The sequence below is a fragment of the Penicillium crustosum genome (assembly GCF_028827405.1).
Source record: "Penicillium crustosum strain IBT 35664 chromosome Unknown utg000002l_segment0_segment0, whole genome shotgun sequence".
NCBI classification, from domain to species: domain Eukaryota; kingdom Fungi; phylum Ascomycota; class Eurotiomycetes; order Eurotiales; family Aspergillaceae; genus Penicillium; species Penicillium crustosum.
The window spans coordinates 1,711,057-1,731,670 of record NW_026623123.1 but is presented as its reverse complement, the minus strand read 5'-3'; the positions used below and the strand labels follow the sequence as shown (position 1 = coordinate 1,731,670).

At 47.9% G+C, this 20,614-nt stretch overlaps 11 protein-coding genes across 11 annotated transcripts; 6 read left to right on the top strand and 5 right to left on the bottom strand.

Moving 5' to 3' along the window:
* Window positions 1-1,016: 1,016 nt before the first annotated feature.
* Window positions 1,017-1,586, bottom strand: N7487_004182 (DNA-directed RNA polymerase III core subunit RPC11; the record flags this gene model as incomplete). Its single annotated transcript, XM_056871929.1, has 4 exons — window positions 1,017-1,052; window positions 1,106-1,200; window positions 1,289-1,498; window positions 1,577-1,586. The coding sequence occupies 4 exons, from the start codon at window positions 1,584-1,586 to the stop codon at window positions 1,017-1,019; spliced, it is 351 nt and encodes a 116-aa protein (XP_056729649.1).
* Window positions 1,587-2,042: 456 nt separating this feature from the next.
* On the top strand, window positions 2,043-2,688 carry N7487_004181 (ankyrin repeat-containing protein ANK1; the record flags this gene model as incomplete). The annotated part of the gene is made up of 3 exons (XM_056871928.1): window positions 2,043-2,054; window positions 2,113-2,290; window positions 2,360-2,688. The coding sequence occupies 3 exons, from the start codon at window positions 2,043-2,045 to the stop codon at window positions 2,686-2,688; spliced, it is 519 nt and encodes a 172-aa protein (XP_056729648.1).
* A 247-nt stretch (window positions 2,689-2,935) lies between these two features.
* Window positions 2,936-4,710, bottom strand: N7487_004180 (alpha-1,2-mannosyltransferase ALG11; the record flags this gene model as incomplete). The annotated part of the gene is made up of 2 exons (XM_056871927.1): window positions 2,936-4,271; window positions 4,325-4,710. The coding sequence occupies 2 exons, from the start codon at window positions 4,708-4,710 to the stop codon at window positions 2,936-2,938; spliced, it is 1,722 nt and encodes a 573-aa protein (XP_056729647.1).
* Window positions 4,711-4,968: 258 nt separating this feature from the next.
* Window positions 4,969-6,206, top strand: N7487_004179 (putative mitochondrial export translocase Oxa2; the record flags this gene model as incomplete). Its single annotated transcript, XM_056871926.1, has 2 exons — window positions 4,969-5,971; window positions 6,103-6,206. The coding sequence occupies 2 exons, from the start codon at window positions 4,969-4,971 to the stop codon at window positions 6,204-6,206; spliced, it is 1,107 nt and encodes a 368-aa protein (XP_056729646.1).
* A 677-nt stretch (window positions 6,207-6,883) lies between these two features.
* Window positions 6,884-8,789, bottom strand: ptcF (type 2C protein phosphatase ptcF; the record flags this gene model as incomplete). Its single annotated transcript, XM_056871925.1, has 3 exons — window positions 6,884-6,995; window positions 7,052-8,071; window positions 8,125-8,789. The coding sequence occupies 3 exons, from the start codon at window positions 8,787-8,789 to the stop codon at window positions 6,884-6,886; spliced, it is 1,797 nt and encodes a 598-aa protein (XP_056729645.1).
* Window positions 8,790-9,067: 278 nt separating this feature from the next.
* N7487_004177 (transcriptional repressor TCF25 family protein) lies at window positions 9,068-11,220 on the top strand (the record flags this gene model as incomplete). Its single annotated transcript, XM_056871924.1, is given in 2 exon segments — window positions 9,068-10,659; window positions 10,671-11,220. The coding sequence occupies 2 exon segments, from the start codon at window positions 9,068-9,070 to the stop codon at window positions 11,218-11,220; spliced, it is 2,142 nt and encodes a 713-aa protein (XP_056729644.1).
* Window positions 11,221-11,972: 752 nt separating this feature from the next.
* Window positions 11,973-13,182, top strand: N7487_004176 (PQ-loop repeat-containing protein; the record flags this gene model as incomplete). Its single annotated transcript, XM_056871923.1, has 5 exons — window positions 11,973-12,071; window positions 12,155-12,756; window positions 12,810-12,859; window positions 12,916-12,974; window positions 13,033-13,182. 5 exons carry the CDS (start codon window positions 11,973-11,975, stop codon window positions 13,180-13,182), a joined length of 960 nt encoding a protein of 319 aa, XP_056729643.1.
* A 333-nt stretch (window positions 13,183-13,515) lies between these two features.
* N7487_004175 (uncharacterized protein) lies at window positions 13,516-13,698 on the top strand (the record flags this gene model as incomplete). Its single annotated transcript, XM_056871922.1, has 1 exon — window positions 13,516-13,698. One exon carries the CDS (start codon window positions 13,516-13,518, stop codon window positions 13,696-13,698), a length of 183 nt encoding a protein of 60 aa, XP_056729642.1.
* Window positions 13,699-14,187: 489 nt separating this feature from the next.
* rpp1 (ribosomal P1 domain-containing protein) lies at window positions 14,188-15,066 on the bottom strand (the record flags this gene model as incomplete). The annotated part of the gene is made up of 4 exons (XM_056871921.1): window positions 14,188-14,234; window positions 14,291-14,420; window positions 14,527-14,604; window positions 14,782-15,066. 4 exons carry the CDS (start codon window positions 15,064-15,066, stop codon window positions 14,188-14,190), a joined length of 540 nt encoding a protein of 179 aa, XP_056729641.1.
* A 79-nt stretch (window positions 15,067-15,145) lies between these two features.
* On the top strand, window positions 15,146-17,018 carry N7487_004173 (uncharacterized protein; the record flags this gene model as incomplete). The annotated part of the gene is made up of 8 exons (XM_056871920.1): window positions 15,146-15,520; window positions 15,575-15,656; window positions 15,713-15,737; window positions 15,799-16,077; window positions 16,140-16,306; window positions 16,360-16,573; window positions 16,630-16,815; window positions 16,863-17,018. Exons 1-8 carry the CDS (start codon window positions 15,301-15,303, stop codon window positions 17,016-17,018), a joined length of 1,329 nt encoding a protein of 442 aa, XP_056729640.1. The 5' UTR covers window positions 15,146-15,300.
* A 1,961-nt stretch (window positions 17,019-18,979) lies between these two features.
* Window positions 18,980-19,846, bottom strand: N7487_004172 (uncharacterized protein; the record flags this gene model as incomplete). The annotated part of the gene is given in 2 exon segments (XM_056871919.1): window positions 18,980-19,317; window positions 19,336-19,846. The coding sequence occupies 2 exon segments, from the start codon at window positions 19,844-19,846 to the stop codon at window positions 18,980-18,982; spliced, it is 849 nt and encodes a 282-aa protein (XP_056729639.1).
* Window positions 19,847-20,614: the final 768 nt, after the last annotated feature.

Genomic DNA, 20,614 nt, shown 5'->3' with positions numbered 1-20,614 from the left:
AAGCTGAAAAGCAGTAGGGAGGGTAGGAAATACTCACTGTAGCAGACAAGAGGAAGAAAGAAAAGTCTGTGGGAGAGGGGAGGAGGGGAAATCCTTATATGGAGGGGCAAGCGAGAGAGGCGAGTCAGCAGGTGGGGCCAAGCCCTCTTCGGTTAGGGCTCTTGATTGGCTCTAACCCTTACCCGTGTACGCAGATTTTGCAAAGTGGGTTGGTGGGCTGATGTAAATGTACTTGCTACAATATGTGGCCATCCATACTTTCGAAAGTACTGTATACTTCTATGCTTGGAACACCCCTCCGTTTCCCTGGTTATGTCCTGCCATGACACTCCACTCCGTGCGAATTTTTTTTTCATCGGCTCCGTCCCAGCCCACTCGGTGGCTCTAAACGCTTGAACTGGGCAGCAACGCAGAGTGGTTGGGTGAAAAAACTGGTAGTTTGCATTGTTTACTTTGTGGATTTTCCGCATTCTGTTGGCCTTGTATGGATTACCGTGGCGATATTGGATGTCTTGAACCAAATTTTCACTTTTTTTTCCCTCTTTGTCTTTTAGAACCCCGCGGATGAGGGGCAACACTCTCACCGCCAACTCATCCCACCAACAATGTCATGCATGGAAAATCTTTTTCGGTCTTGATCAGATTCTTATTTGGTATACTCCGTATCTCAGGCAGAAATCAATGTCGGGCTCTACATCTGTACTAGACCAATTATATTTATAGTTAAAAAGCGCAAAATTTGAAGCCACAATAAAAAAAAGAAAGGAAATAAAATTGCATAAAAAAGCTAGATCCAGCTAAAAACTTTCCGCTGATCGTAAAATAATCTGTGCGTTGGACTGTGACGTCGATCAATTTAAATTTGGGTATCGTTGTATCAACTTGATAGTTTGGAGTTACATACGCCCCCCTAAAACACTTGGTAAATGCGCCATTTGCACCTCGCTGTAATAAAACTTAAAAAATAAAAGCAAAAAGCAATGCGAATGACTTGTTTCCAGCCTTGTCGCCCAATCCTAATTTTCTCGCCACCGAGCACCGCACGAGGTACACTGGAGCTGTCAGACACGGGTACCTCACGTTAGACGTAAGGAGGGAGACATACCTTCAAGAATGTAGTCATCGGTTCATCTGCACTGCGAATCTGCAGCTGGAAGAAGTACGCACGTTCCCCATTGCAGCTTTCGGCGGGGCATTGAGCTGTAAGGGGAAAAAAGAGAGTATGTTAGCTCTGTATATCTCGACGGACATGTCACTTCTCTGAGAGAAGATAGCAAAAAGAACTTACTGGCGACACTATCAGCATTGGCAAATTCCTCCTTGCCACCAAAGACATCGTCCACTTCCTTTTGCTTCATATCTTTCTTCTCGAAATAGTTCTTTTCCAGCGGAGCTTCGTAGGGGCAGACGCGGCATTCAAAGCGGTTCACACCTGCAGGGAATCTTGTGCTCGATTCTGCTTTGGAAATGGTGAGCGCATTACTGCAATTGGGGCAGACTAGAGAGAGAGAGAGAGAGCAGTCAGTTTCTGTTCTGGATTACCGCTAGACACCATCAACTCATAAATAGCACATACAGACTAGCATCTTGATAATCTGGCTAGAGGATGCAGTCGGTAAGGCGAAGAAAGTGATAGACAGCTAGTCCAGGATAAAGTTAGGTTGTTGGCAGCTGTACAATGTAGTCGCCGTCAGCTGCAGAACATCACCGTCGATAAGAGATCTAGGCGCGCGGCTAAATTCAAACGGGATTCGGAGAATTGTATATCCGGAGACCCGCGTATGGGATGTCCCTGGGGAAACAACTCCGATAACCTGTAGTATTTCCCAGGAACTTGGATGCCTGTTTAACCTATCCAGCTTGTACATACATATTACACTTTGTTTCCTTGTGGAAAACTATCCTACGCAACAAAATACCCATACAAAACGCCTGACTCTTGGTACAACTAGCTCCACGCGTTCCATTACCGCTGAGCACCAATCCCTGTACTACCGACTTCACTCTCGGGTAACCCGGACTCTGTGAACCCATATACAGAGATGGCTGACGAGGTGAATACTGCTTCCAGGCCCCTTGTTAAGTATCAATGCTAATGCCGCTATGATTTAGGGCGCATCACCCCGCGAGCTGGTCGTGGAGGCCTGCCGCCGGGACCAACCCCACCTAATTGAACAAGTACTGAACGAAATGGAAGACAAGACAAACGAGCAAGTGGCACACTTCTTCAACGAGTTGACAGACTCTATGGGAAACCACGCATTGCACATCTGTGCCCAGTACGGCAGCTGTACGTGTCTACTGTGCCACTTCTTTAATGCCAATGTTTCATGGAAGCTAACTATTTTATTTTCGTTAGATGATACCATGGATGCTCTGTTTGATATCCAATTCTTCGAGTGTGACCCGTTGACCCGGCTGGACAAGGATACGCCTTTGCACATCGCAGTGCGGTACGCCAATGATAAAGACGCAGAGTTGGGTGAAGCTATGATCAAGATGATGTGCGAGGCTGGTTGTGATCCTCGAGTGCGGAATAAGCATGGACAGAAACCTGCTGAGCTGGTCTTCAACAATAATGAGATTAAGAAGACCCTTCAGCAAACCGAGTATATCATGGCTGAAGGTATCCAAAACACCAGCAATGGAGCTGACTCGGATGGTGGAGAGGCCAGTGATAGCGATTAAAGCTGGGGAGTTCAGGGTGTTCGCATTGTCATCCATTGTATTGCAGACCCCCGAGGTCTCACTTTCTGGTTAGAAGGCTTGAGTTGCCCTAGTTGCGATGTCTGTTCTTATGCACGAGTCTTAGGCCTAGCCACATCTTCTATTTCTAGCTTACGATTATTACGAATTAAGGGTTTTTATCATAGAATTGACTTCTTATTTGAGTGAACCACTAAACTAGATCTATTTCCAGGGGGATATCACGAAGTTAAACCTTTGACGCCTTGACAAGCTTTTGTACTTGATCCAGCCACTTGCGGGAGAACTCCTCCTCGGTAAACCGTTGGGCTGAGCGACGAGCCCGCTGCCGCATGGCAAGTTTTTCTGCCTCTGGAAGAGCGAGGGCCACCTCGAAAGAAGCAGCAAACTGCTCTTCTGTCTCAGCACGGAATCCAGTTGCACCATCGCCCAAATCAATAACAATATCTTCACGTGGACCGCCCGAGTCGTGTGTCACACAGATGAGACCCGCGGCTTGGTACTCCACGACGCAAATACCGAAGTGCTCGTTCCACATGGCATTGACGCCAACCGAGGCGGTGCGGAGATGGGATAGCATAACAGGCCAGCTGGCATCGCACAAGAAGGTGGTATGGTCGCGGATGCGGAGTTCATGCGCCAAGAGGCGCAGGTTGTAGATGTGGGTTTCATCAGGGCTGGAATGGCGAACGGATCCAATGAGCACAAGACGTGGAGCGGGTTGGCCTTCATAGGCTGGGTTGTTGGTTCGTTCTTGTAGGAATCGCGCAAACGAGCGCAATACTAGTGGGTGGTTCTTTTCTGGCCGGAATTGGGCGATGTAAAGTAGAACAGGCTGGCGAGTCTTCTCGCTCTCCGCGTCAACTGCAATACTTGATTGTAGTTCTGTGACTGCTGTTGGAGGGAACACCACCGCTGGAGATGATGCAGTCCCGTCACCGCTGGTGTTGCTGCTTTTCTTGCCGGTGCCCCAGAGAGTGCGGATGTGCGCTGCTGTCCAGGACGAGTTGCACATAACTACATCGATCTGGCGACCGACCCAGCTATACAGCTTGGCAAATATCTCCCAGTACTGACGCTTAGCTTTCCCTTTCCACCCCTTCCCTGCGCCGGAATTGATACCTTGCACCCCACTTTTATCGTCAAGAGAGGCCAGCATGTCGGTTGATATGGTTGGGTAATGAACATAGGCGCCAACAGGCACTGTCGGGAAAAACCATTTGCACAGAGCAAGTGTGAAGGCATAGCCCATGGTGTCAACAAAAACATCTGGTACAAGCAGCGTGAAAGCATCGTAGGCAACAACCAGTGACCCCAGCGACTGCCCCAGGAGCGTCATGTAAGGGTATGAGCTACTAACAACATACTTGCGGGTCGTCAAGTATAGAAGCACCACTGTTGGTGCATGTAGGTGAATGTTGAACCGGCTCTCCACTTTCTCCAGCATCGTGGCTTTATTGACTTCATGGTCCCCCGTGTAGATAGCGCAGATTGCCTTCGGCCAGCGTTTCTGTGTTGCACGTATGGCTTCCCACAAGACTCGTTCGCCGCCACCGCCTGCATTGCTGTAGCAACTAGTCAGCGATGTGTATTTTGATATGTATAGAGAATGTCATACCAGAATGGGTGGAAGAACCCAATAATCCCATCCCAGTCCTCTGGACTCTGGTTATTTTCGTCGCCAATACTGCCACTGTTTTCACTGCCAGTTGCAGTCTGTGCCCCGCCTGCGCCTGAGCTATCCACCTTCTCCCAGTCCTCATCATCGGCACCGTTCCGCGGTAATGAAGCTGTTGAACCCTTCGGCCGTGAGGCGCGTAACTCCTCCTCTTCAGATCGCGCCCGCGCGATCACATATTCACGGCGAGACCGCGTTCGTCGCCATATCAGCCAACCCACTCCCCGAAAGACTAGACCAAGAAGAACGCCTGTTAGCTTCGGAAGCAGGATCGCCGTGGCGGTGAGGACCAGAATGGCCAGAATGGCGTTTGATAGGAGGGCCATGGTGAAAAGGCAATATTTAAAGAGACCTCATCAGAAATCACACATAGTAAGAGAATTTTAAGTCAAACTAGAGAACAGGTCAGAAAATGGTCCCCCTCTCTTGCTGTCAACAAGTTGATCAGTCGGGCCAATGAAGTAACCTCATACGTGTCACATGATGAATCTCCAAATATCCGATTTCCGTTCCGCGGCCTTTATAGCTTCAGGTTTTCTAGCTATCTTTTATTATTTATCTCATCCCTCACCCCGGCAGCATTAATGTATGCCCTCCGCTCGGCACAGGCTCTGCATTTAACGCGGCAAGTCGTACAATTGCCTCGTTCGCAAGTTCGACACTTCCACCCAACAAGACCAACCTCATCCACCATCCTCGACCTTGCACTAGACGGCTCTACTGCATTTATTCATGGCGTCCACACTGTTTCATGTTTACCATGGGTTGCCTCAATTCCTTTAACGGCCGTCCTTGTTCGTACATTTGTTGGGTTGCCCATCATGTTATACTCTCGACTCCATCGCCATCGCGAAAAAAAAATATCGCCGATTCTAAGCGCTTGGGTAAAGAGATATTCAGAGATACATTCAAGTCAGCGCAGAGATATTACGGGTCTCAAGAATGTAACACGTGCTGAAGCAAGGAAAAATGCCATGCTTGATATAAGAAAACGAACAGCTGAGCTTCACAAGCGTTGGGGAGTATCCGGCAAGCACAAAGCAATTAGCTTCCTGCAGATACCTGTTTTCATTGCGCTCATGGAGAGTCTACGCGGGATGAGCGGCAACAATAAGGGAATCATTGCCTGGCTGTCATCGCTCATCGAGTCGTCGCAAGACCCTGCCTCCGCAGCCAACTCTCTGCATTTAACCATTGAGCCCACTCTTGCAAACGAGGGCGCTCTCTGGTTCCCGGATTTGCTGGCCGGTGACCCAACAGGCGTGCTGCCAGTTTTCCTGACTGCGTCGATCCTGGGGAACGTTCTAATGGGATGGAAAGTCCGACCTTGGAAGGAGATCTCACTCCTTCCTAAGACCGAGATGTACAAGCAGGTCTCTTTCACTGGTTTGCGGGCCTTTGTCATAGTTTTAACATGCTATATTGGCTTCGCAAGCTTTGTTCAAGAGATGCCAGCTGCGCTTATGCTCTACTGGATTACCAGTACCAATCTTGCTACGCTGCAAACATGGATACTGGACAATAAGTTGTTTTCACCGGTGACATTCAACCTTTTCAAAGAAAGATCCATCGCTTTCGAGAAGCCGGGTGATAATGACCCTTTCCAATTGAAAAACTTGCGCTGATTCCATCGGCGGGAAACGTTTCATCTAGAATGAGATGGGTTCTTCCTTATGCCATGCATCGAAGATGGCTTGCTCAGCCATACTCCATTATAGAGGTGCGATCTATCCACGCGCCGGCTCTCAATGAATTTCAGAGGTTCATCATGATGGAGGCCACATTCACACCGAATTTTGACAGCAAGCTCATTCAGATCTGATTCAATCCATGCCCTCTAGGCAACTGGTATAAACCTTCTGAGCCGGCTCGGATAGGATCAGTGCAGATTGAACTCTGGGGTTGCGCGTCAACGTTCATAATTTGGTCCAACCCCCCCTGCGAAATGGCAATCTAGGATACTCGACTAGTTTCGAGGCCCATCATATAGCATTGCTGCCTTTGCCCATCCGCATTCATGTACAATATTTTTTTTACTTCTCACTCACAAGAATAGTCGGCCGCGTATGCGGCCTCTATCCTTGACGACGTGCAACTTTAATAATCTGACTCATGTGCCCAGGTGGCTCAGCATAATATGAAAGATGTTGTATGTAAAACCACAATTAGTAGCTACAGAAATACAGCCAGGAATGGGAATAATAGTACAGTGAACATGCTGCGTTTATCACTCTACTGTTTACAATACGGAGTACGAACCTTGGAGGTAAAAGGCTTAAAACACAGAGACAATTTTTCTACGTATAACCAGGGACATTGTAGATAATTTGTAAGATTAGAGAATCTACATATCCCTAGTATCTTGTCTTTGCCTTGACATATACCCAGGAGCGAGGACCCACCGGAGAAAGTAGATTGCAAAACGTATCAAAAAAAGCCCGCCACCCTTCAAAATGCTTTGGAAATGTCACGAATAAAAGATAAAAACAAAACGGACGCCTAAAGCTTCGACTTCGGAGGCTGCTCTGAGGCACTCGCTTCCTGGTTGACTTCCACAGTGCGCGAATCAGGGCCCTGGCCAAAGAAGATGACCTCAACGGTAACATCGTCACTAAGAAAAATTAGCCAAACCGCTAAAAATTAATGTCATGAAAAGGATATCCATACCGGTATCGGCGAGAGTAAGGACTGGGTAGTGTCAACAGCGCACACACCATATCCTTATCCTTTCCGCCCATTGCGTTCCGCACAAGATGCGTTGCTGCGTTCTTGTCCTCGACGACAAATCGAGTAGCCGCGCCAGCTATATCATATTGCTGCTGGCGGATGGGACGCCGTTGGCCCTCGGCCGATCCGTCGGTTGCGGTTTCCACGGGCAGTTTCTTCTGACCATCGAACCCGAACCAGCTCTGTAGCCAAGCCTTGCTACCCGTGCCTGCAGCAGCAGATTGCTGTTGCTCAACCCATTGACCAACCAGGCCGACAACTTCTTCATTGCTCAGCATCTCCCACAAACCATCGGTAGCCATGACGACAAAGTCGCCCTTGGAGGGATCGATCTTGGTGGTAGTAATGATAGGCTCGGCGGTGACATATGGGGGCGTTTTCAACATAGGATGAGGAGTGCGCCCAAAGAACTTCGCTTTTATCGTATCTTGGACATCCCGGCTCCACTTGTAGAAGGCATCACCGAAAGCGCGGCTGGGTTCAAGCTGGCCGAGAATTCGGCCATTCTTGGTCACATATGGCTCGCCGGGGTGCTCCTCACGCAAACGTTTCATTTCAGATGGGGTACCACCAGTCTGGTCCTCGGAAAGAGCAGTAGCAGTCCATTTGCCGCTAGGGCCGCGACGGCCCAGAACTGCGCGAGAGTCTCCGGTAACAGCAACCTTGAGGTCTTTGGACTGGGAGTCATAGAAGCTGAGAAGAGCACATGATCCCGACAGAGCAGGAGCAAGAAGCTCGGCGGCAACCCGTCGTGATTTAGACTTCAGGACTTCCTTGAAGCTCTCATGTACGATGTCATTGTCAAGGCGGACAAACCCCTTCTTAATAGCGGCATCGATAGCCTCGGATGTTGGCACAAGGAGAGATGGATCGGCAGAAGCAGCCTTATAAGTTGTGTTCAATTCACGGGCCACATATGAGATCAAAACATTGCGCAATTTCGCAGATGTGGTCCAGCCCCTAATTTCTAGTTAGTACTTGCATTATAAGTATCCAACCTTTAAATAACGTACGAGTGACCGTCGAAAACTCCCCAGAACATCCAGTCACTGCTCGGCTCGCCATTGCTGACAGCAGCCACGGACGCTGGAATCTCCACTATCTTCTCCGCATGGTCGTCCTCAATGGGGGAGTTGCTGGGAACCTGAACAACATCGTAACGAACAACACCTTTGCCCCGATTGACCAAATATGACTCCTCGTTCTTCCGAAGCTTTTGGGTTGCCTGCTCGGGAGTCAACATCTCGAGGACTTGGCGATCTGAATCGTCTGTATGCTTGGCAAGAGGCTGGTCTCCGGAGAGCGTCGCGGTGTAGAATTGATCGCCGCTGACCAGCAGTGCACGTCGCGTAGACTCGGCGGGTCCTTCTGCGTAAGCGGAGTTGAGGGCACTCGATGCGAAACCCCGGATCTGGGTTGCTGCCGATTTAACGGTATCACCCTGATAGGTATACCATGCCCCGGAGGCAACGACGGTCGAGATAACGGCGAGGGAGAGGTTACGGCGATGCATAGATGATTGAGGAGCTACCGGAGTGTGGGATGATCGTCTGCCGCCAGAATAAGGCCGAATACCTCGCAGCTGGTTGAAAGTCAAAGGGCACGGCCGTTTAGCGGCAATGTTCCATACTGGTGCACGCCGAGCAGTACGGCAGGCCTGAGCAGTCGCCCAACGCATTGATCCAGCAGTAAATATGATGGCTTATAAACTTCTGTGCCTTACGCAAAGCAGATAATAACTCCGAGATTGTATGTAGATGAGGTGTCAAGCTTGTCAAGGAGCTCGGTCTCCTCAAGATGAAAGTCACGTGTAAATGTTATCCAAAAGGGCGCTAATCCATATTAGTCTCTGTCGTCATTCCCCGCGGTTTTGTTTCGGAGCATTCTTCTTTTGCTCCCACTTTCGCAGGCAGCTTTTATTCCACACGTTCAAAGGCTTTTGCCTCAGTGCATAGGATGTCTTCTCGAGCAATCCGAAAGCTGCAGAAGCTGCGTGAGCAAGAACAGCAGCGAGAATCCGACCAACAAGATGAGTCAAGCGAAGACGAAGCCCCGCGCCCCGCGAAACCGAAATTCAATGCCTTTGATTTACTGAATACCGAAAATGAGGACGAGGAGGAAGAGGAGGAAATTGAGGAGGAACCCCGCGCACAAACACCAGAGCCTGAACCAACCCCAACAAGGCCCAAAAAGAGCAACAAGAAAAAAAAGAAGAAGGCAGCCAAAACCTCCGATCCCGCCAATACCCCACCTTCAAAATCAAATGAAGCAGACCTGGATGAAATCGATCGGGCATTGAAAGAGTTGTCGACAGGTGGCCACTCGTCAGTTAGCACAGGTATATCTACCAAACACACTCCCGAGGTCTCTTTCCCAAAGACTACGAGTGAATTGCTCGGCATCGAACCCAAATTTCTCAATGCAACGAATGAGATGCGCAGACTGTTTGGAAATGTTGTTCTAGAAAACTTTGATCAGCCGGCGGATAATGGAACGGGCCGTCGTCGAGATCGCAATCGACAAATGGTCGACCTTGCTCAGGCGTTGACGGGAAGATACAGTCCAGCCAGCCGAGGTCAAAGTCTGGCTGGAGTTACATTACGACGCAATGTTCTTATGCAGGGTAAAGACGAGTGGCCTCGTGCTCCAAGTGGAGGGCTAGGCATGGAGACTGTAGAGAAGCTTCCTTCCGGGGAGACTCTCTACCGTCTAGTACACAACACTGCCTACCAAGATGTACAACGACAGTTTGACCTCTGTGTTGAATCGATGGACCCACAGAGACTAATTGGACACCTCCAATACAACCCATACCATATCTCTACGCTTCTCCAAGTGTCGGAGATTGCCAAACACCAAGGCGACCATGCTGTGTCTGCCGATCTGATGGAAAGAGCTCTGTTCAATATCGGACGCTCGGTACACTCTTCGTTTGCAAATCGTCTCAAGGAAGGCGAAGCCAGACTTGATTTCATACACGCGGAGAACCGAGAGCTCTGGCTTGTTGGGTGGAGGTACATCTCCAACCTAGCAATGAAGGGTACATGGAGAACCGCTTACGAATGGGCCAAGCTCTTGCTCAGTCTGGATAGCAGCGATCCGTACTGCATGAGATTGCTCATTGACCACCTCGCGCTCCGAGGTAGAGAATACGCACAATTCGTGCAGCTCTGCACCCAGACACGCTTTAGTCGCGACTGGGCCGACCTCCCCAATATTCAGTGCTCACTAGTAATAGCATACCTCCGGTTGAACAAGCCCCAAGAATGTCGCCGACAGCTGCATCTCGCCATGGCTCGCTACCCGTGGATTTTCAGCAGGTTAGCACAGGAACTTGATGTCCAGCACGTTCCTAAGCAAATATGGGGCAAGATGCCTCCTACAGGCGCTCATGAGCTGCTTACTGAACTCTACATCGCCCGTGCAAAGGATCTTTGGAATACCCCCGAGGCTATTTCTCTCATTATGGAAGTCGCGGATTCTATCTCTGGCGAAGAGCCTAATGATCCGCCAGAGATCACTTTGGACATCGCTCGTCATGTGGTCTTGTCCGATATAGCCAAAGTGACAACCCATCTTCCCAACCACTTTGTGGCTGGTCGATTGTCTTCCTCCGACCCTCTTCCCCCTACGAATCCGAGGCCTACAAGCAGCAATCCGAACCCACGCCCATATATGCAGCTCCTGCTGGAGGTGGCGGAAATTGGCTGCAGGATCTCCTTGGCCAGATCAACCATGACGCCCGTCCCCCCAACGTACCATCAGACGATGAAGATCCAATTGGATTTGAGGATGAGGACGAGGATACAGAGCATTTCGATATCCCACACTCACGTCCACCACTCAGGGATCCGGCAGCCCTTGAAGGGTGGCTCACGCGCGAGGGGTTGCAAACTCTCCGTATTTTCCTTTCTCAGTACGGAGTCGATAGAGGCAACTGGAGCGAAGTGGTTGTGGACTATGCGCCTTTGACCAATTATTTGGAGGCCATGGCGGCAATCTCGGAAACAACCCGCCAACGATTGTTAGACGGCACTATCAAGGACTCTCTTGGAGATTTCGCGGTCAGCATGCTCGAGGACGAACTCGCGATTATGCAAGGGGAATAATGCAACTTCATGATGAACATGAGTTCTATATTAGTCCGAGTACAATAGAAAGTAATTAAATGATTCTATGTACAATATTTATAGCGTGGCTCTGGGATATTTAGACAATTACGGTCAACTAAAAAAACCACACACAGAGAATATGGGTATCTTTTTTTTTTTTGGCAAAGTCAGCATATATCATGGTTAAAAAGGAGAATTATTCAATCGTCTGTCTGGAGCCCTCCAACTAATCCGGGCGATATGGATCGTTGTCTCGGGAAAGATATATAGAATCAAAGTATATGTTTCTCATACCTCTTTCGGACCATTTCAACTAAGAATATTATATTATATAGGAGTTATAACCGATGTAGATTGCATATTTAAATCGATCGTAGTAGGTAGTTAACTAGTACGGAGTATACGGAGTATACATGTAGCACATATTGTAGTTTAGACTTGCATGACCATAATGGAGTGTGTCATTGGCTGTGGAAATTCTCCAATGCTTGGCTGCTGCGCATCATCCCACGCTGATAGGTCTAGTCAATTGACATGGATGTTTTTAGTTTAAAAAATCTTCAGTATATTTTAACATACACATACTTAGATATAAATAGGTAGCATATTATCATATTTCAAAGAGATTTTCTCTTCGTATGTGCATGGACCCTTGAAAGCTTGGACATAGCGGGACTAAGTAGATTGTGTCATAGTCTCTTATCTCCCGCGCAATTTTCTTTCACTTCAACACACATTTGTCGCAGAACATGGAAAGCATGGAACAAGGCCCTATACCTCTCACAGCCCGGGAGGCTGCATCTGGTCTCCTGGGCTCAGTCTCTATGACCTGCTGGTTTTTCCTCTTGGTATGTTCAACAAGCTTGATAAACCGGATTCGCACCTCGAAAGCCAAAGTGGGCACGATTCATATCTAACGATACTGGTATAGGTGCCCCAACTCATTGAAAACTACCGCAATGGCAACTCAGAAGCTATATCTCTCCTCTTTGTCTTTGTCTGGTTTATTGGTGATGTCGCAAACCTCGCTGGCGGCCTACTATCCGGGCTCGTGCCCGTAATCGTTGCGATCGCAGTATACTTCTGCATCGCAGACGGTGTACTGATCGCACAGTGTGTGTACTATAAAGTGCGCAACTCGCGTCCCGAGCCTTTCCATCGCCGACGCTCGTCCACAGAGACCCCAGACCCAACTACCCCATTGCTGGGGCGGCGATTCAGTGACTCCCTCGCGTCTTCCGAGTCGCGGCGCCGGTCGTCGGGCTCACTGCGCCGTTATCACGCCAGTGGTCGGCGCGAGAGCGAGGTCGAGGATACTCTGGCCAAGATCGTCGAGGAGAATGATTATGGCCGTAAGGCGTGGGTTAAAAATTTTGCTAGTGTTGTTGGGATTTTCCTCATTGGCATGGCTGGTTGGACCACGGCTTGGCAGACGGGGATGTGGGAGCCGGCGCCGTTGGAGAATAACAATGGTTCTGACGAGGCTATTGGGGGGCTGGTGCTGGGGTATTTCAGTGCCGTATGCTACCTAGGGTGAGTATCTTATCTCATTAGGGCCGATGAATTGGTATTGACTTTGATTACAGAGCGAGGTTGCCTCAGATCTACAAAAACTACAGCCAAAAGTCGTGCGAAGGTAATCTCTTACTAAATTTCGATGCGCATATGAGGCCGGTGTTGACATTTGTCTAGGATTGTCACTCTTGTTCTTTATTCTCTCTCTTCTAGGAAACTTGACTTACGGTGCAGGGGTGAGTGATACTCCAAGTTGTACTATAATCTAGACGCAAGCTAACACTGAGGATATAGATTCTTTGTCATTCTACAGAGAAGGAATATTTCCTCACCAATCTCCCATGGTTGATTGGATCGCTGGGAACTATGGTTGAGGATGCAGTCATCTTCTTCCAATTCCGGATCTACGCTGTTGAGGAACCTCGTCTCTCCGCGATCTCTTAAATATTGAAAGTTGCTCTTTGATCTATAGCAATGGCCTCTGTCTATATACCGTCGAATATGAACTTTGCTTTCAAGCTCAAAAGTCTTTGGATGGGGGATGATTTGCATGCGTTTGATGCTGGACATCGGAAAATTTTGGAATAGCATAGCGTTTGTTTTGATAGTGAACTGGTAACTGAATCCGACATATATGGTCGATACTGTCGATATAATTATACGTAGTAGGATGTGTTGCTCGAGATAACACAGCCTTGGAATGACTAGCAGTGCACCTCACCGATATTATCGATGCAATCATAGATCCAAGGTGTTAATTGTTTTAAAAGTCTATAGATGTATGTTGTGTTTTGTATCGTCGACGAGGACTCCAGTCTGATGAGCGATAACCACGAAGACCTACTGCGCTCAACCGAATATGACATTGAGATCGAGAACACCAATGCGCAAGAGCTCCGACGCCGACGATCAGCCCTACGGCACTACGCCACCTGGCCTACGAACAAGTACCCCATATAAGAATCAGACGGCATTCGTTGTTGGTTCATGGTCGCATGACAGACGGAACACAAGGACCGAGCAAACTAAACTAGCTGGATCCATGTGGAGGGCGAGAAAACGAATCATACATCTACTCGCCAGACCAAAGCAGAACTTTGATCATGGACAAACCAAGAAGTGTGCCAAACGTCTTTCTTCAATTTCCCTAAAATCCAGGAAGCAACAATAGTTTCGGAATCGCAGCGGTATCCGATCGAGTCTACCTCGGCCACATCATGACGCGGAGGCATACCGAGCACCCAGTCATCATTGAATGTCCGTGTCCGTTTGAATTCTTTTGCTAATTTTCTTTTTTTCTTCCCCGGGTTCTAGGTCGTAGCGGGGGTCGTGATGTATCGAGTACAATAGAGAATCGTCGAGGGAGCCGCTATGCGGCAATAGGAAAAGAGGTTGAGGGGTAGAGAAAAAAGGAAACGAGTTTTCAAATTCGATATGGAGATAAGACGCTTAGTCGAAGAGACCGAAGCCCATGTCCTCATCGGACTCCTCCTTCTCTGTAGTGGGGATTAGTACCGTGTCTCACAAACTCGAGGTGTATATCAAAACTTACCCTCCTCCTTCTCCTCAGCCTTCTCCTCAGCGGGGGCGGCAGCGCCGGCAGCACCAGCGGGGGCAGCGGAGGCGGGGCCAGCGGAGCCGACGTTGGTCAGGAGCTCCTTGATGTCCTTACCCTCGAGGGCCTGTGTTGAAAATCGAATTAGTTATCGAATCTTAAATTGTCGCGCGCGGCCATGTTCGGGTTGTTTCGATATTGGCGCGGGTTGTGGAATGGGATCAGGTATTTACCCGGGCGAAGATGGAGGCCCAGATGGGCTCAACTTCCTGGACATTGGCGGCAGAGATGAGAGTCTGGATCTTGTCGGCCTGAATGAAGATTGAAGGTCAGTCAACGTTTTCGCATAATCGTTGCTTGATATCTGTGGTTTTGCAGCAGCTTGTTGTGCTTCTCCGAAGGCTCAATTTCACACAATAAATAAAGCTTCAAGTGTGATCTTCAAGCCTCCACTATCCCACCAATTTCAAGGAATTTTGGATACGTACGGAGATCTCAATACCGTCATCGGCCAGGATGAGGGCGGCGTAAGAGCAGGCGAGCTCGGCGGTAGACATGTCGACGGGTGGTGTTGACCGGACTGGGTGTCTTGAAGAGAGTTGGGGATGGGAAAGAAGAAGAGAGGAGAACGCCAATGATAGACACCCGAACAGGGCAAACGCGCCGTGTGTGGGAAAAAGCCCTCGCTTAGGGCTTGGCCTAATTGGGTTTAGTCTATTCCACTCCTCGTGACTTGCCGCTAATCCACAAACGGAGCTGGACCCAGATGACATAATGATTGAGATGACATAATCCCCCAGTAAACCGCGGCGGGCCCGTGCGATGTGGTCGTATCTGCATGATCTCTCTATCAATCGATCCATTCATTAATTGACATCACATCCCGGTGGGGTTCAAACATACGATCAGTTGTACTTGTCTTTACCTTCAAAGCAACCTATTTCTCTTATTCAACCTGTTCTTAACCTTGCTTTTTCCTACGTGTTTACTTATCGCATTTTCTAACCATGGAGTCCCCCGCCATGCCAGTCCCGCTGGATCCGCGGGAGCAGCCCATCCTTGAAAACCTGCTCCGAACCCGCGACGCACTGCTCCTAATCAAACGGGACAAGTCCTCGTACGTAAAGTCCCGCGACGTCCTGCCACTTTATGAGGAAGTGATCGCAGAAGTTGAGAAGCTCAATTCGGTTCGTAAAGAGCAAGGTCGCCGTTTGATACACAATCGCCGTGAGTTCAGTAGATCGTGCGCTCGACTTGGAGGTGACTGACGCTCGATGATAGTGGATTATATCTTGGATGATTGTTTCCAGTTGATTTCCCTGCTGTTTTTGACAGTTGGGAAGAACAACGAAGCTCCCGCAGTGTGAGTGACGATGTCTTTACCCCGCCATCTTATGACCGTGACTGACATTTTCCTAGATACTCCTTGGCGACTACTATCCAGGTATTTACTCCTAGGATATCTTGCTGTTAGCTTTGCGCTCTAGACACTAACGACTTTGCAGCGCTTACTCGACCACCTTGAAGAGGCTGGATTCTACAGCTCGAAGGATTTGAACTCAATCACCAAGACACTAGAGTCTACACGGGAAACTCTTGAGCGTGGCCGAAACACATACTCACCGGCTCTTCTCACACTCTTGGAAAGCCGCCTAGAACAGTGTGAACAGTCACTGGCAAAGCTGCAGAAGGGTCTTGCCGTATTGGCTCCTCCCTTGGCGCAGACACACGAGACACTGGTTTCAATTTTGCGGTCGACATCAGCTGTGAACACTCGGTCAAAGGTATGGCATCGAATAATTGTATAATCTATCTGATCAGGACTAACTGATGGTTGATTTGTTAGTTCTCGGCTTCGGAAGTAAACGCCCTTCGAGAACAATTGAAGAAAATTGAAAATACATCAAAGGACGGCAACTTCGTGGATGAGGAGGGAAATGTTCTTGCAGGGCAGGACGACCTCAAGTCTTTGATTCACAGGTGTTGGCGGTGGACTGAAATTGTGCTCGAGCGGTAAGTTCTAGCCTGCCAACGGGATGATCGGACATCGACTGATTTAAATACAGAGAGGGCAAAATTGATGAACGGTTCCGAGAACAATACGAACGATTGTTGGAAATCCGCAACCAATTGGATCGTTTATCTGTAACACAAGCTTGGTCACTGCGCGAAACCGACCTTTTCGTATACCAGCGAAAGCTTGACCGAATTGATGAGGCACGGGTTAATGGAAATTTCGTCGATGCGGAGGGCCAGCCAGCAGATCTGCACGCGCAGCGAGTAAGCACCTTTTTCTTTCGGGTATTCTTTGGTGGATTTGGCTAACATATAATCAGACGCTCCTCTACCTTATTCGTCGCAGTTATGCATACATTTATGCGCTTTTGATTTCATCAGAACCTGTATCTGAAGCTCTACTCCCAGTCTATAACCAACTTCAAACTCTCCGCCGGTGCTTGATTGAAGTTAAAGAGTCTGGAGGCGTTGCGAATTCGCGCGAACTGTACCCATACAGCATGAAGGTATGTAACTATCCACACTGCTTGTGTATCAAAGCTGACCGAAACAGCTCAACTCGATTGATAACATGCGAGTCGACGGGAAATTCTATGTCGGTCCAGATATCCCGGAAGGCCAGGGCAGTGTCAATAACCTGCTAGCTGAATGCTACGATTTGGTTTGGGAACTCCGTGCCGCAGTGGTTGATGAGGCAGAAGAGTCTTAAGGCAATGGGTTTCTTAGACTAATGCCTTTTTTTTTTCTCTACCCATGTGTTTTATTTCCACGGATGTTTGTGAATTTGCGCCGATGTTGATGAAGAATTGGCCATGGAATGTCTTTGACATACAGTGGTCTGTGATTGTATGATCAGAGCTTCACCTTGTTTTCTCTTCTTTTTCTTTATGTGACGATAGGCGTTATGGTATGGCATTGGCATTTGTCTTGGGGACGAGGGCACTTCGGTGTCCTCTGGTGGTTTTACTCTGAGTTTAATGAAGTTTCCCTGTTAACGAATGATTTGAGGAGATCTTTGTTTCTTGTCTCGTGTTTCAAGTGACATTCAACTAAGAAAACATTTGATAGAGCTAACCTTGGGACAGTTGGTTATTCTAGCTGCACCTTCAATCTTTGCGAAGCAAAGACAAAGCAATGAGTACCCAGAGAACACCAAATACCAAGCACCGAGTCCCCGGTTTGCTTGAACAGCCGATCAGTAACATTACTCCATTAAGCACCCGTGGACGTGACTCAAGTTGACCAAGCAATATTTCCAGCACTAGCAAAAGTCCTGATCTGGTGTGATATTCATTCCATCTTATTCAAATAGAAGATATATCCCTTGAGTATTCGCCAAGCGTGCTGATTACGAGATGTGAGGTGAACTTCATCCACGTCTTTCATCTCCAGATTTTCACTGTCGATATTGTGAGCCTTGAGACAGCAACTGCATGCTGTGGTACAGTGGCCTCGATCACGGATCCCATCTATATTGACAGTCATCCGTGGCCTCTCGCAACATCCACATTTGCGTCCACAACATCCCCCTCGATTTGCGCAGTCTTCATGAAGCAGACCCGAGAGATACCAATCCGCATGTTTTCTCTGCCTTTTTATTGTTCGGTTCGCCGACGCGCTCCATATTCCGTCTGACTTGGCCCATTGTTCCCTATGACTCTCCCAGTAGCTTGAGTTGAGGGATTAGATTTGCTTTTCACAGGCCACGAGCTTAGATAAATCCTAGTGTGACATATACTGTCTTTGATGTGTCTGTGGGGCTTTGGACTTTTGCTCAAGCCATATTCTACGCTGGGCAATCCATCGTAGGGTGATACCCAGCTTAATCAGTTCCTTGCACCAGCCTCGTTCCGATGATGCATTGAGTAAATGGTAGCGGTAGACTACCCTTTGAGCAAGCTCGTCGCAGTTTGCATTTTCTAGCCGAGTCTCAAGGTTCAGAGTTCTTAGTGTCTGGTCTTCCTCGTCAATAAAGACTATATCTGGAGCATTTTGAATGAGCTTTCGTTTTTTTATCGATACTCATGTCTGACAAGAGTGGTTCGTTCCAATAGATCCTCGGGGGTTCCACTTGATTTGCGTATTTCTTCATCACATCCTATGTACTCTCTTCGTATGTTGGTGGTGTTTGTTGGGATTGCATTTTGCTTGACGAGGGCTCAATGGCCCTGTCATTATCGGACTTTGCAGATTTGGATGGCTTCATATTGGGGTTGCTGTTGCTGTTGCCCATGGTAGAGAATTTACCCGTAGTAGAGATGAAGCTGAGTATAGTGTAACAAGTAGAGTGTAACAGAATAAACTAAGCTTAAACGAATGACGGCCAGTTACGTATTTTAGGATTAGTTCACTAGAGCTCTTACCATCTTTGGATATATAATGTATGAACCTTGGAAAGCAAAGAACGAAGAACCATTTAGAAGATATAGAACATAGCGAACATAGCGAATATAGTGAACCTATTTAGGGGATAAACCAGTTGTATCCTAGTAAGGCTAATGAATCCAGATTCTTTCACACGGATAAAGCAATTTATGCCCGATATCAAGCAAAATCCCCTAGTAGTATCCTAGTAAGGCTAATGAATCCAGATTCTTTCACACGGATAAAGCAATTTATGCCCGATATCAAGCAAAATCCCCTAGTAGTATTATTGCTGTCTGTATTCATTTAGAAATAAAAAACATAACCCTTGAGCAGACGCAAGGTATGGGGGTCCGCGATATCTTGAGTGTTGGTAGTATCAAAGTGAAGATCTTGTAGGTCTGTGATCTCGTCTCCAATATCATTACCATCGAGGCCGTGGGAATTTAGACAACATGAGCACGCTGAAGTGCAGTGACCTCGGTCTTGCATCCCTTCTGTTCGAAGCCCATCAATCTTCCATGGTCTTTCGCAACATCCGCATGTCCGTCCACAGCAACCTCCTTGTCCCGCACAATCTTCGCTTAGTTCCTTAGAGAGATACCAGTCGATCTTTTTTCTTTGGAATGCAAATGCTCGTGTTGCTTATCGACTGTTAATACCATCTTCTGCGATCCATAGTTTCCTATGGGCTCTCCAATACTCTTGGTTCAGCTTTTTGAGGTGCTGTTCAAAGATCATAGGCCTTTTCATTTGAATCTGTTGATGAACCCAGATCATTCGTTGGACAATCCAGCGTATCTCAATATCAGCCTCAATTAGTGCCTTGCACCACACTCTGTCCTTTGAGGTATGTCGGGCGTTGTAATAGTAGCACACCGATTGAGCAAGTCTATGCGAGCCTTGAAGCCGAAGTGCATTTTCAAGCAATATAGCTTCTTTCTCTTCAGTGATAGCTGGGATTTGTCCTACGTCTTCCATCGCTTTGCATTTGTCGTCAATACCTAGTTCATTGCCTGATAAGATAGATAGCACGCTCTTGTCATTTCGCGCACTCTCAAGTTGGCTGATGAACCTTGCTATTATCGCAGCCTTGGAAACTTGCGTGGTCTTCTCATAGCTTAGGGGTTCTTTCGAAGAGTGCATTTTGCTCGGCTGAGAGTCGGTAGCCATGTTCTCTTCTTGATATAAAGCTGAAGCCGAGGAAGGAAGTAAAACATGAATATGTATTTGAGAACATCATCATTTTGTAACAGCTCTGTACCTGAAAAGGTCGTCGGCCAAAAAGTCAATATTTCTAACAATTTCAACGGTACACGGTTTCAAAAACTACCGTTTTGGGTTGCGGCTGGAGCACTTCCGACCCTTGGCCTGACTCACTTGGGATATATCGATGGATGTTTTTAAATACACTCCTTATATCAGACCATTCATGGTCTACCTCATATGTTCGGATGACATCTCGAAGGACGTAACAAATCGTCTAGCGGAAGAAAACGTCCAGACCTGGTTGACTTTAGTATTCTGATTTAATTGCTCGCTTGGGGAGTTGACATTAAAATTGACAGATCAACCAATCTTCAAGTTCAACTACAATAACAGTAATGAATAGCAACGGACAAGGTCTCAGAGATGGTTGGATGGTGACATGGATGGTGACACATCACGGGCTTTGAAATTATTGACGCGTCTCCAGCAAAATAGCAATCACCCAGCAGAAGACCCAGTCGGAAATTTCGCGATGAATGTAACTCGCAGTCCTGTGAATGCCTTCATTCCGGGCCATGGAAATAAAAAGCTTCTGATAGTGTTGATCCTGCCAGGAGATTAGGCGAGAGCTGTGTTTCATTTTGTGCTTGAATTTGGTACTAAATGTCTCCATCCGAGCAGTTTTTTTTTTCAGTTTTCCCTTATTGTATACTGTACTCCGCTCTGTATAGC